Source organism: Hypanus sabinus, chromosome 5, assembly GCF_030144855.1.
Source record: "Hypanus sabinus isolate sHypSab1 chromosome 5, sHypSab1.hap1, whole genome shotgun sequence".
NCBI lineage: Eukaryota > Metazoa > Chordata > Chondrichthyes > Myliobatiformes > Dasyatidae > Hypanus > Hypanus sabinus.
The window spans coordinates 160,856,562-160,870,589 of record NC_082710.1 but is presented as its reverse complement, the minus strand read 5'-3'; the positions used below and the strand labels follow the sequence as shown (position 1 = coordinate 160,870,589).

The 14,028-nt window shown below is 42.0% G+C and overlaps 1 protein-coding gene across 3 annotated transcripts in view; it reads right to left on the bottom strand.

The window, feature by feature from the left end:
- The window catches only part of LOC132394514 (uncharacterized), a 171,881-nt gene that overhangs the window by 81,459 nt on the left and 76,394 nt on the right, over nt 1-14,028 (bottom strand). For all 3 annotated transcript variants that reach the window (XM_059970780.1, XM_059970781.1, XM_059970782.1), the window contains 3 exons: nt 10,311-10,427; nt 7,387-7,488; nt 4,222-4,341 (listed from right to left, as the gene is read on the bottom strand). In XM_059970780.1, coding sequence (XP_059826763.1) covers nt 4,222-4,341; nt 7,387-7,488; nt 10,311-10,427 — 339 coding nt within the window. The remainder of the gene's footprint in view (nt 1-4,221; nt 4,342-7,386; nt 7,489-10,310; nt 10,428-14,028) is intronic.

The following is a 14,028-nucleotide window of genomic DNA, read 5'->3' as shown; positions in this document are numbered from 1 at the left end:
CAAGAGATACGGTAATTGTCTGTGAATGATTTGGATGATGGAATTGATGGCTTTATTGCAAAGGATGCAGGCAATATGAAGATAGATGGAGGTGCAGGTCGTTTTGAGGAAGCAGAGAGACTAAAGAAGGACTCAGACAGATTAGTAGAAGGGGCAAAAAAATGGCAGATGGAATACAGTGTCAGTCATGCACTTTGGAAGAGGAGATAAAAGAGTTAACTATTTTCTAAATGGGGAGAAATACAAAAAAACTGAGGTGAAAAGTGACTTGGGAGTCCTTGTGCAAGATTCTTTAAAGGTTAATTTAAATGTTGAGTCTGTGGTGAGGAAGGCAAATGCATTGTTTGCATTCATTTCCAGAGGACTAGAATTTAAAAGCATGTAATATTGAGACTTTATAAGGCACTGGTGAGGCCTCACTTGGAGTATTTTGAGCAGGTCTGGGCCCCTTATCTTAGAAAGGATTACTGAAACTGGAGAAGGTTCAAAGGAGTTTCACAAACAGGATTCACAATTGAATGGCTTATCATATGAAGAGTGTTTGATGGCTCTGGGCCTGTGTTTACTAGAATTCAGAAGAATGAGGACTGACCTCATGGAAACCTATTGAATGGTGGAAGGCCTTCAGTGGATATGGAGAGGATGTTTCCTATGGTGGGAGAGTCTAAGACCAGAGGACACGGCCTCAGAATAGAGGGGTGTCCTTTTAGAATGGAGATAAGGAGGAATATCTTTAGCCAGAGTGTGGTGACTCTGTGGAATTCTTTGCCACAGGCAGATGCCAAGTCTTTATGTATATTTAAGGCAGAGGTTGATAGATTCTTGATTGTTCAGGGCATGAAGGGATACAGGGAGAAGGCAGGGATTGGGCTGAGAAGAAAATTGGATCCGGTTGACAAAATGACAAAATGAGTAGAAATGATCGGCCAAATAGCCTAATTCTGCTCCTATACCTGATGAAGTTATGGTCCAATTGGCCTAAATGATTATTGTCCACTGGCATTAACCTCAACAATCATGAAATGTTTTGAGCAGCAGGTAATGGAACGTATGAAATTCCACCTTCCAACTTCAGTGGAAACAACACCCGAGTCTCAACATCAACATAACAAAAGAGGTTATTGTAGACTTCAGGAAGTTGCAGGTCGACCACTCTCCATTGTACATCAATGTCTTGCCAAGGGGACAGTGAAGACACAAAGATCCTTGGTGTGCGGACAATAGACAGACTAACCTGGACCCCCAACACCTACTCATTAGTCAAGAAGGCACAGCAGCATCTACACATTCTGAAGAGACTGAGGTGTGCAAGGCTCCCCGCCCCCATTCTAGCATCTTTCTATAGGAGCACCATTGAAACTGTGGCATCATTGTGTCGCACAGAAGCTGCAAGGCTTTGGATCACAAGACCTACAAAGGATAGTAAAAACCACCAAGAGGATCACTGAGGACTCCCTCCCCCTATTTGTGACACTTGACGGGGCAATTGGATATGAAGGGCCAAAAACGTTGTTGAGGTTCCCTTCCATCCATCCCACAGTCTCCTTTACCCACTACCATCAGGAATGAAGTACAGGAGCATCAGCATGAGGACTGCTAGACTGTGTAACAGCTTCTTCCCTCAGGCTGTGAAACTAACTAATACCCTGCCTCCACGGAGGTCTCATCACTAGGAATCAGAATCAGAATCAGAATCAGGTTTAATATCACTGGAACACTCTTTGGCATGAAATTTGTTGTTTTGTGACAGCAGTACATTGCAATACATGGTATTAAAAACTATAAATTACAACAAGTATATATACAAAATAAATTCATTAAGTAGTGCAAAAATATACTGAGGAAGTGTTCATGGGTTCATTGTCCACTCAGATATCTCAGGGCAGAGGGCAAGAAGCTGTTACTGAAACATTGAGTGTGTGTCTTCAGGCTCCTCTACCTCTTCCTCGATGGTAGTAATAATAAGAGGGAATGCCCTGGGTGATTAAGGAATTTAATGATGGACGCCCCTTTTCTGAGTATTGCCTTTTGTATATGTCCTGGATGCTGAGAAGGCTGGTACCCATGATGGAGCTGACTGAGTTTACAACTTTCTGCAGCTTATTCTGATCCTGTACAGTGGCCCTCATATCAGACACTGAAGCAACCAGTCACACTACATCCGTAGAAAGCTGTTAGTGTTTTTGGTGACATCCCAGCTGTCCTCAAATTCCTCAGGAAATATAGCAGCTGTTGTGCCTTCTTTGTAATTGTATCAAGATATTGGGCCAAGGATAGATCCTTGGAGATATTGACACCCAGCAACTTGTAACTGCTCCCCCTCAGCAAGCTGTTTACTGTTTACCTGTGCTGCACACTACATGTGCTCTGAGTGATATTTTATTAACACTTTTGTGGTAATATTTTGTTCTCTGTGTTGTGAGTGATCTGCATTTCATGGGTGCTCTGGTCTGGAGGAATTCTGTTTCATTTGGTTGTATTTGTAGTCAGATGGCAATAAACTTTAACTTGTGTCCTATTTATCTGAAGATAATTTTAAATCTTGTATAGTCAATTCACTCAACAATAAATGTGACATTCTGTTACCTTCTCTAATTACTTGCTGAAGCTGAAGTTGAGCCAGTTGCTAATGATGCCCAGTGAACCCAGCTCCCTCTGCATCTGCAGCCTCTTCCCATTTCAATAATACACTCCTTTGTTTTCCCTGACAAAACGAACAATTCCAAATTCCTGATGAAGGGTTTCAGCCCGAAACGTCGTCACTACCTCCTCGCATAGATGCTGTCTGGCCTGCTGAGTTCTGCCAGCATTTTGCGTTTTTATCCATATTCTGCCACCTTATACTCCATTTGTCAGATGATTTGCCCATTCTCATAAATCTATTCCTCTAGACCCTGCACATGTACTTATCATAATTTAATTTCCTCTTTATGCTGGAGTCAAATGTAACCACCATATCATTGGTAACTTCATCTCCCTTAGCAAGAACATGACAGAAAATTATGACAAGCTGCGTTCCCAGAACCAAACACAGCAACATCCAATTTTACATCCTGACAACCAGAAAAGATCCATTTATGCTGACTGTCTTCTTTCTGTTTGTCAGTGAACCCCCTTCACCATAACTTTACATTTTCCACAATAAGCTTTGATATGACACCATCATAAATGCTCACTGGAAATCTAAACACAGTCGATCCACCTTTACCCACAGCACATTATCACGGTGAAAAAGGGCCATTAGATAGGTCAAACATGATATCCTTCTCACAAAACCATGTTCACCTTCACTGATTCAGGGATGTTTGTCTTAGGTGTCCAGTCAAAATGCTTTAAATAATAGCTTCAAATATTTTCCCTACAACAGACATTCAGGAAACAGCCTGCAGTTTCCTGCTTTAAATGAAGCAGTAACATTTACCATTTTCCAATCTAATAGAAACTTTTCTTAGTGTGGCGATTTTTGGGAAATTAAAACCAATGCATGAACTGCAACCATCATCACCATTTTTAAGGTTCTCAGATCCTGGGGCAAGCCAGGTCACAGCTCCAACAATTTGATCAGTACTTTTTGCCTTGTGAATGCAATTTCCCAGATTTTCTGACCTGCACTGAATACCACTCAAGCAGCAGCTCAATATTAAAATCTCATCTGTGCTCTCAGAACCTGATAAATCTTTCTACCTCATTTTCGCTGACCTAGTTCTGCAATGGTTTAGTCCAGATGCAATTAAAATTTCTGCATGTCTCCAACACTCTTCTCTTGTGAACTCCTGATCTTCATCTCTCCACCACAAATGCCAGGGAGTGACACAAGGGAGACAGTCCTACTCCTTCCTAACCTTGCCACTATCAGGATTGGGTGGGAATCTTTCCCTCCGTCCTCAGCTCCAAACTTATTTTGGGTAATACTGAAGATCAGCACAATGTGAAACACAAATGAATTGAGTCAGCTCCTCTCAGGGTCCTTTCTATTAAAGATCCATCCGGAGTCAGTTCAGAGACAATTCACAAATATCTCCAGGCATTTTGTGTCACTTCAAAGCATCAGCTCATAACTGGAATGAACAGGACAACTTCAGCCAAATGTAGAGGACTGGAAGGATTGGGAGAAGATGTTGATAATTCAGATATGATTTAATTTTGTTCTTTTTGAAAATATGGCACAATTCACTTGCTTTCAAATTTATATCCAAGTGTGTATTGAATAATGACAGATACCTTCAAGAATTTTCGAATTCCTGGTCACATCCAGAAGAACTGTGATAAAAAGTGAAGAAAGCCCTTGTCCTGCGATCATCACAACAATCAGCACAAAGTGCATTGTTAAAAAGCCTGAAACTAAAAATAAATCAAATAAGCAAACATGTAACAAAGCTCCAGAGAAATGTCAATGAAAACTTCCAGTGGTTGCAACAACCAAACTCTTACGCTGATGTCCCAGTGAAGGGAAAATGTTAATTCCCACCCAATATGACAACCTGTGACCCAGACCTGCAACAGCAGACCTGTAGTAGATTAACAAGACACTGAACTGCAATGTTAGGCAAGAATGAATAATTCACGGTGTCCACTCCATTTTCCACATGGGTCTCCAGCTCAGTCTTTACATGTCACCTGCTGCCAATTTTTCCACTGGCTGCTCCTTCTGGTTCCAATGGCCAAACCTTAAGGAGTTCATTAAGGTCTATAGTTCCTTTCTCCCAACATCCACAACAGTTGATTATGGAGAACTCTATAAATTGCACCTGCACCTACTATTCATGCCTCCACATACCAACTACTATCATCCCAATCTTCACCTCCCCCATCCATCATAGACTCACCTTCATGACTGAGCAGGTGAGAAGGGCTTTGAGGAAGCTCAGACACAGCAAAGCATTGGGACCAGATGGTGTGAACCCCAGGGCCCTGAAGGAGCATGCTGAGCAGCTGTGTGGAATTCTCCAGTGCATTTTCAATCTGAGTCTCAGCCTGGAACAGGTCTGATTATGTGGAAAACATCATGTGTGGTTCCAGTATCCAAGAAGGGTCAACTAAAAGTCTTGAATGACTACCATCCAGTGGCCTTGACATCACACATTATAAATACCCTAGAGAGGCTGATCCTGGCTCATGTCCGACCCCTGGACAGATCAGCCCTTGATCCCCTGCAGGAGTAGACTGGAGTCGATTATGCTGTCATCTACCTGCTGAACAGAGACTACTCCCATTTGGATAAGCAGGGCAGCACTGTGAGGATCATGTATTTTGATTTCTCAAGTGCCTTCAATACCATGCAGTCCTCATTTCTGGGAGAAAGCTCCATTCAATGCAAATTAGCACTTCCATTGTATCCTGGATAATGGACTACCTGAATGGCAGAGAACAGTTTGTGTTGCTTAAGAGCTGTGTGTTAGACATGGCTATAAGCAGCACTGGGGCTCCACAGAGGTCTGTATCGACTCCCTTCTTATTTACCCTGTGTACCTCGGACTTTAGATATAACACTGAGTCATGTCATCTGCAGAAATTCTCTGATGACTCAGCAATAGCTGGGTGTATAAAGGAAGGACAGGAGGATGAATACAGAACCCTGGTTGATAAATTTATCAAATGGTACAAGTTGAATCATCTGCAGCTCAACATCAGCGAGACAAAGGAGATGGTGATGGACTTAAGGAAGACTAAGCCTAATCCTTTCCCTGTTGATGTTGACGGTGAGGATGTGGATGTGGTGAGGACCTCCAAGTACCTGGGGGTGCACCTAGATGACAGAATTTAATGGAGAACCAACACAGAAGCCAGAGTCACCTCTAGTTCCTGAGGAGAGTGAGGTCCTTTGAAGTATGCAGACCTCTCCTTCACGTGTTCAACCAGTCTGTTGTCGCCAGTACAATCTCCTATGCAGTGGTGTGCTGGAGCAATGGCATCAACATGGGTGATGCCAACAGGCTCAATAAACTGACAGGAAATGCTGGCCATACTGAACATACTGTAAGTTGTGGTAGAACAAAGGACTCTTGGGAAAATCCTGGCAATCTTGGACAATGTCTCTCACCCTCTGCATGCCACCCTGGCTGAACAGGGGATCACTTTCAGCAATAGAATAAGACAACTGTGCTGCCCCAGAGAGCACTCTATAGAATTATTCTTACCATTGGCAATTAGACTCTATAATGAGTCAACCTATAGCCGGGGAAGTGCTGCCCCTCTCCTGTTTGACTGTTTGAGGTAACTTATATTTATTCTTTCTTACTTCTGCTCTAATAATTGTATTGTTGTGCACTTGTACTGCTACTGTGACATTGTACTTTCCTTTGAGATAAATAAAGCATCTATTTATTTCTCTATCTATCTATAATTCTGACCAGTTTCCACAGCGTCTGCTGTTCATAACTGGGGCTCGATGCCAATTCTTCACTGATGGAAATTCCTCACTGGCTGTATTCAATGTGATTGCAGCCTCATTTCCCTCATTTCATGATGTGGTCAACAGTCCATCAGAGAGAAAAAGCTGTACATGGCATTCATCGAACACTCAGACACGTCAGTCACTGTCACCAGCTCCATCACTCCAGATGTTTGTGTTGGAAAGTCAGATGGTGAACAGAGGAAGGAAACAGGAGTGTTTCTGACAGCTACTTTGACTCTACATATCTATTCACTGATGCACATAGATTGAACAATTCAGACAAATTCCATGAATGGCAGCCACAGTGAATGACTCCAGTGAAAAAGGAGTTTGTGATGTCAGAACACCCTTCAACAGTCAAGAAGAAAAACTTCTCATTAAGATCAACTCGTCCGTCTTAACCAAGGTGCTTCCCTAAGCTGTCCCATTTACCTGCATTTGCCCATAAACCTCATCCACATACCTGTCTAAATAACTTTTAAATGTTGTAATTGTTACTGCCTCTACCACTTCCTCTGAGCTCATTCCACATTTCTATTATCTTCTGTATGAGAGATTAACCCCTCGGAACCCCTTTTCTCTCTCCTTTAACCCTTTGAACCTGTACCTCTAGTTTCAGACTCCCTTAACCTGATAACCTACTTTAACTCTGCACATCAAGATTTTATAAACCTCTTTAAGGTCACGGTTCAGACCCCTGTGCTCCAGGGAAAACAATCCCAGCCTACTTATTATTTAATTGCCAGTCACTTTGTGTATAGCCTAGTGCCACTTTATAAAATCAATCCATGTATAGAAGATATTCTATGTATTTATATTATTGTATTTCTTTTTTTATATTATTGTTGTGTTCTTCAGCTTTTCTGTTCTTTTGTGCTGAACGGTATACAGAATATCAATTATTTTGTTCTCCTTTACACATGTATACAAGGAAATGAAATTAAATGATCTTGAATTAATCAATCGTAAATCAGAAGAGTTGGTGCACGTACCTCCATCCATAGTCCAATAAAGTGGCATAATGTACATGGTAATAAGCAATAAAGAATTACAGATACATAGGATTGAAATATAAAATGTGTTTCCCAGAGTTCCTGTGGAGACAAAGAAGAATATGAAAACCCATAACAATCTATGCAGACTGTTTATGATACTGAAGGAGGCATCAATCAATGCTAGCTCCCCAGGGCACAATCTCAATCCCACCCTTGACCCCACTTTAACAGTTACTCTCTCACCCCAGTTGTTACCAATGGAAAATTCTCCATCTCATCTCCCCCAAATGAAAACAACATAATGGTAAATGTCCTTGGTGAGAACTGTTATAAACCATCAGATCCAGCTGCACCTGATTCAGCATCATCAGTTTTCCTCCCCATCACTGAAGTATTTGTTTAAAGTTTAACCTGAAGTGCAAGAATAATCCCTGATTTGCTCTTGTCTGTGTAATTTCGCTCCAACAATATGTTAGATGCCCATTGATGGATGTGACTGAGACTGACCACCTGTCTCTGTGGTTCCCTCCTATCCCTTTGCCCACTGGATCAGTGTTCCCAAATGTTCCTGTTGCCCTGGTGTTGAAATTGCATCTCTCTCTCACTGGATTCTATCCCATCTCAGTTCTAATTTCAGTTCATCTACAAAGCCACCGTGTGTCTGTGTCAGGCTTCGTGTCTGTGGACTCACTTTCATCAACTTCAGTTCAGAATGTTATCTGTTTAATTTTATTGTTTGTATTTTTTTCCTACCCATCAGGTGGTGACAGTCTTCTTTCTTAATGGGTTCTATTGTGTGTCTTTGTTTTGTGCCTTCCTGTAATACTTTGATAATAAATGTACTTTGTACTTTGATGTACCATCCCCATTCTAATCCTGCCCCTTCTTGTTCAATTGATCCTCTTCACTGGCAACTTCTGTTCCAGGGCAAATGTTAACTGACATTGTTAATGGTTCCTTCTCTTCAGATATTGATCCTCCTACTTTGAAATCTCCCATCGTCACCTCTCTGCATTTAAATAAAAGCAAAATCCTGCAGCTCAGCCATGGCAACATCACTGTCTGGTCATTCAAATCCATCCGGTTGCCTGGTGACTGGAGCTGAACACAATGTGTCCAAAACAATACAGTGACTGGAAAACCCCACATGTTGAGAATCTGAAATACACTCAGTGGCCACTTTATTAGGTACACCTGTACACCTGCGCATTGATGTGACTATCTAATTAGCCAATCATGTGGCAGCAACTCAATGCATAAAGGCATGTGGACAGTGTCAAGAGGTTCAAATGTTGTTCAGACTCAACATTAGAATGGGAAAAAAATGTGATCTAAGTGACTTTAACCATGAAATGATTGTTGGTGACAGAGTGGATGAGTATCTCAAAAAGTTACTGATCTTTTGAAACCTCTAGAGTTCACTAAAAGCAAAAAGAAAACATCCGGTGAGTAACAGTTCTGTGGCAGAAAATGTTTTGTTAATGAGAAGAGGTCAGAGGAGATTGGCCAGACTACATCAAGCTGACAGGAAGATGACAGTAACTGAAATAACTATGTGTTACAACAGTGGTGTGCAGCAGAACATCTTTGTCAGACAACAAATTGAACCTTGAAGTGGATGGGCTACAGCAGAAGAAGACTGTGAACACACACTCAGTGGCCACTTTATTAGGTACAGCAGGTAGATGATAAATTGGTCACTGAGTGTATCATAGAAAATGCTGGAGATACTCAGCTGTACAAACAGCATTTGTGCGGAGATTTTCTGTTTCTAGTCACATAGAAGAGTGTGAGAAATCCTGAGAAATAAAAGGGAGAAAGAAAAACAGTTGCTGGAAATCTGGAATAAAAAAGAATTCAAGATTTCCATTTCTATATCTTTGGAGAGTGAAAAACAGAGTTATAGTTACGCATACTGATCTTGGATACAAAACAGTCAGTTCTAACATAAACTGGAATGGCTGGTTATCTGAAATTGATGAGTTAATTATTGCAGCTCTCTGGACTCAATGTGGAATAAGGGATGCTGCTCCTCAATGGGCTTTGCTGGAACTGGGGAAGAGGTTAAAGATGGGAAAATCTGAGAAGAAACTAAAGTGATGGGCAACTGGAAGCTCACTGTTACCCTCGGTGTTCTGCAAAGTGGTCACAGAACCTGTCATGGTTTCTCCAATGTGCAGGAAACTGCTGTGAGGACACAGAATTGGAAGTACAAATCACTCACTGCTTTCCCTGGAGGGGTTATATGTGTGGCAGGAATGGGGAAAGGGAAGAGGTAATAAAGCAGGTGTTGCATCTTCTTTGGTTCTGGGAGACAGGAGTGTCCTTTGTGGAAAACTGCATTGGAAAGAGGTTCTTTAAAAATAAACTTTTGCAAACACCCATGATAAACTGCCATCAAGTCTGAAAGAAAGACCTATATGTACTGTACGCTCACCAGCAGGTCTGAAAGACAAATGCTCAAACCCCCTGACATTAGATGGGGAGTAGAACTCCTTTCACACCTCTGACATATATGTGAACAAGGCCTCTGTGTACAAATTCACAGCCACCATCAGGATTAGAGGACATCTTTCCCTCAGTCCCACCTCTAAACAGATTTCATGACACAGTGAGATGGGACAATTCAATGCAGCAAAAATGAGTGAATGAAGTGGCCGCTTCTCCCAATTATCTTCTGCAGTTTGGACAGAAGTGACCCCACGACTGTTTCAGGTATTCCGTGTCACTGCAAAGCACCTCAAAACTGGGAAAAATGGGCAATTGTATCCCAGAGGTCACAGGGTCAGAGGAGAAGTGGGGGAGGGGGTTGGTGGTGAATTGATTTCCCACATTTTCCCTTGTTTATGTTAAAGTTCATTCAGGTTTACTGGGTGGTTTCTGAAAGTTCATGTAAGAGCAAATTAATCAATGACAGATACCTCCGAGGGTTTTCCACCTCCACTGGTCTGGCAACATGGCTGAATGAAGAGGTGATACAGAAATCACCTGTCCTGCAGTTGATGCAGCACTCACTATAATTTCCTTGAAAGAAAGCCCTGAAATTAAAAATAAATTCAAATCATTAAACATCTCACAGGCAGTGGACGAGAAATGATGCAACAACCATAATGTTCCATAACTTCCTTCCAGAAAGGGAGTATTCCAACCACAACACGTCTGCTATACCAGATGCACATGTGAGAATTGATCAGTGAAGTGCATTTTCTGCCTATTGATCCATCCTAAGAGTTGGCAGAATGAGAAGAGTATATAAACTCAAGGAAACAATTCTAAAAGGGATACAAGAAGGGGTTAAGGAAGTTAAAAGCAGACAGAATCTTTGTCTTGAATAGAGGCACAGAGAGAAAGCAAGTCATGGTGAAGCTTCCTAAAACCAGTCTTGAGTGGGAATGAAGGTGACTGAGGAACTTTTATGCAGAGTAGCTAGATGGGAATCATCAGGAATAGAGAAGGGATATTCAAATATAATTTCAAAGGAGGCATGGATAATTATCCGAAAGAAAGAATTTACAGCTGTGAGGAGAACACAGACATTAAGACTCAGTGGTTTGCTCAGTGATAGAACTAATCCATTCTTAAAAAGTTGAATGGCTTCCTTCCCTGTTATAATTATTCTGGGTTTTTTTGAACCCAATTAATTCAGCTTTTGCTCCTCTGCTCCAGTACTGTTTTGCTTTAGCTGCATTAAATAGCGCACCAATAGTAGGTGGTCACAAATGTTAACTGCAAAATGTCATTCATAAATGAAGCGCAGCTTATAACATTAAGGTGTAGTTTGTCTGGATGGAGCTGACAAGATTGGTTGTGATGCAGGTGTACACTCTACAGTCGTCAGATGAAGGTCTTGGGATAACAAGTAGACAATAGGTAGACAATAGACAATAGGTGCAGAAGTAGACCATTCGGCCCCTCGAGTCTGCACCGCTAAAAACATTGAGGCTCCAGTCGGGCTTGAACTCACGAACTCGTGGTTTGACAAGACCAGTGCTCTAATTCTTGAGCTAGACGGGCCTCACCCATTTTGTTTTTATCTGTTAGTTGGTCATGCTGAGAGATTTCCCCTCCATCCTTTTGCCACTGATACACATTAGAATCTCCAATGACATTACAGGTGAGCATGACAGTGAAACCCAGTGTTTCAATGTTGATCAATATGGAACCTTCTGATAGCTCATCTAAAGGACAGAATACTAAACCATATACTCCTATCTTGATGTAGAATGCAATCTTACCATGTGACATTGCACCAGATATGAACAAAGGTATGATAGTACAGTCAGTTCAACACACCAGATATATACACAACAATGGAAATAAAAGCCATTTAACCCTTCAACCCTGCTCTGCAATTGTACAAGATCACAGCTAAACTACTGGTCACTGTTCCCAACTACCCATTATAACAGTTCACCTCTCTGCTTATGCACTATCCATCTACCTCTGCCTCAAAAATATTCAAAGATTCCAAACCATCTTCTTCAGAGCTGTGGAAGCAAAGACCCAAAACTGTTTCATCTCTGCTTTAGATGTTCATTTGTTAGTTCATAGTCGTGCCAGTCAGAGCAGGAATCGGATGATGGTACAGATGAATGAGTGCTCAGGAGCTGGTGTAGGGGACAGAGTTTCAGATTTCTGGATCATTGGAATCTTTTCTGAGGATGGTAAAATCAGCACAAAAAGGACCAATTACACCTGAACCTGAGGGGGACCAATATCCTTGTGGTCAGGTTTGCTCAAACTGTTGGGGAGAGTCTAGACTCAGTCGACAGTTGGTATACAACTGGATGCAGTGTGAGTGAAACTGTCAGGAAAGAGAGGCAGATGATGGGGCAAAATTGTAGCCAGTGGGATGAGGTGAAGTGTACCATCCGGAAGGGGGAGGGGGAAGGATAAAATCGATCAGGGTGTTGAACACAGGACTGATGATGATTTGAATACGCTCAATGTACGGAATGAAGCAAATGATCTTGTCATGCGGTTAGATATGATGATGTGAGCATCACTGAAATGTGGATGAATGAAGATCATAGTTAAGAGGTTAGCTTTGTTTTGCAGAGACAGGCAGGCAGGCAGAGAGGCTGGGGTGGCCCTGTTGGTAAAAATTGGAATCAAATCATTAGAAAGAGGTGACAGTGGATTGGAAGGTGCAAATCCTTATGAGTAGAGTGTAAAAACTGCAAGGGTAAAAAGACCCTGATGGGCCTTGCACATGCTTCCATACACTAGACAGCTTGCGAGATTTAATCTTCAAAGGGAAATAGAAAAATTGAATAGAATTGATTACTTACATCCTTCACATCCACAAGGAGTAAACATTTTTATGCTATGTCTCCACCTAAATGTGCAATGTGCAATTTATAGTAATTTGTAATAAATAGTACATACAACAGGACAATAAATATAACATAGAAATACAATTGTGAATTGTATTTAATTCAGTGTGAATTAATCAGCTTGATGGTCTGGTGGAAGAAGCTGTCCTGGAGCCCGTTGGTCTTGGTTTTTATGCTGCGGTATTGTTTCCCAGATGGTAGCAACTGGAACAGTTTGTGGTTGGGGTGAATCAGGTCCCCAGCGATCCTTCAGGCCCTTTTTCCATACCTGTCTTTGTAAATGTCCTGAATAGTGGGAAGTTCACATCTTTTTTCACCACATAGCCGGTATGTACAGACCACGTGAGATCCTCGGTGATGAGGATGCTGAGGAACTTGAAGCTGTTCACCTCTCAACCCCAGATCCATTGATGTCAATAGGGGTTAGTCCGTCTCCATTCCTCCTGCATTCCACAACCAGCTCCTTTGTTTTTGCAACATTGAGGGAGAGGTTGTTTTCTTGACACCACTGTGTCAGGGTGATGACTTCTTCTCTGTAGGCTGCCTCATGATTATTTGAGATTAGTTCAACCAGTGTAGTGTCATCAGCAAATTTAATTAGCAGGTTGGAGCTGTGGGTGGTGACACAGACATGCATATACAGAGAGTAAAGTAGGGAGCTTAGGACACTGTCCTGATGCAGTTCTGGATAAGCTGTGACCCCTTCCGTGAACTCGGAGACGTTATCATCATGAATGACATTCCAGATGGCGTCATCAAAGCAGTCCAGTAGCATGAGACCAACTGGTCAGACCAATATTGGATGGTTTAAAAAATGGCCACCTCTTGATTCAGCTACTGCCTGTACATCAACAGAAGCAAGATGGAAGACTTTTCAAATAGCAGGCAGAGGGGTGCTTTGTAAGCATTGTGGAAGGGAGAGTAGCAGTGGTCAAGTATGCTATCTCCCCGTGTACCCACCTGAATGTGCTGATAAAACTTAGGATAGACTTTAAACAGCGATGCTCTAATCACTGGCGACAATGAAGGCAGCCTCTGGGTGTGCAGTCTCCAGGGTGCTGATGGTTTCATACAGTTCAATGAGAGTCAGATCAGTATCAGTCTGCAGCAGAATATACACAGCTGTGATAATCCCAGCTGTAATTCCCTAAGCAGCCAGAAAGGTCTACACAGCAGCACAAGGTACTCCAGATCTGGGGAACAAAAGGATTTGAGAGCATGCAAGTTCCGGGGGCTCGCACCAAACATTATTGACCATGAAGTGTAGCCCTCCTCCCTTACTCTTTCCAGAGAGGTTTTTACA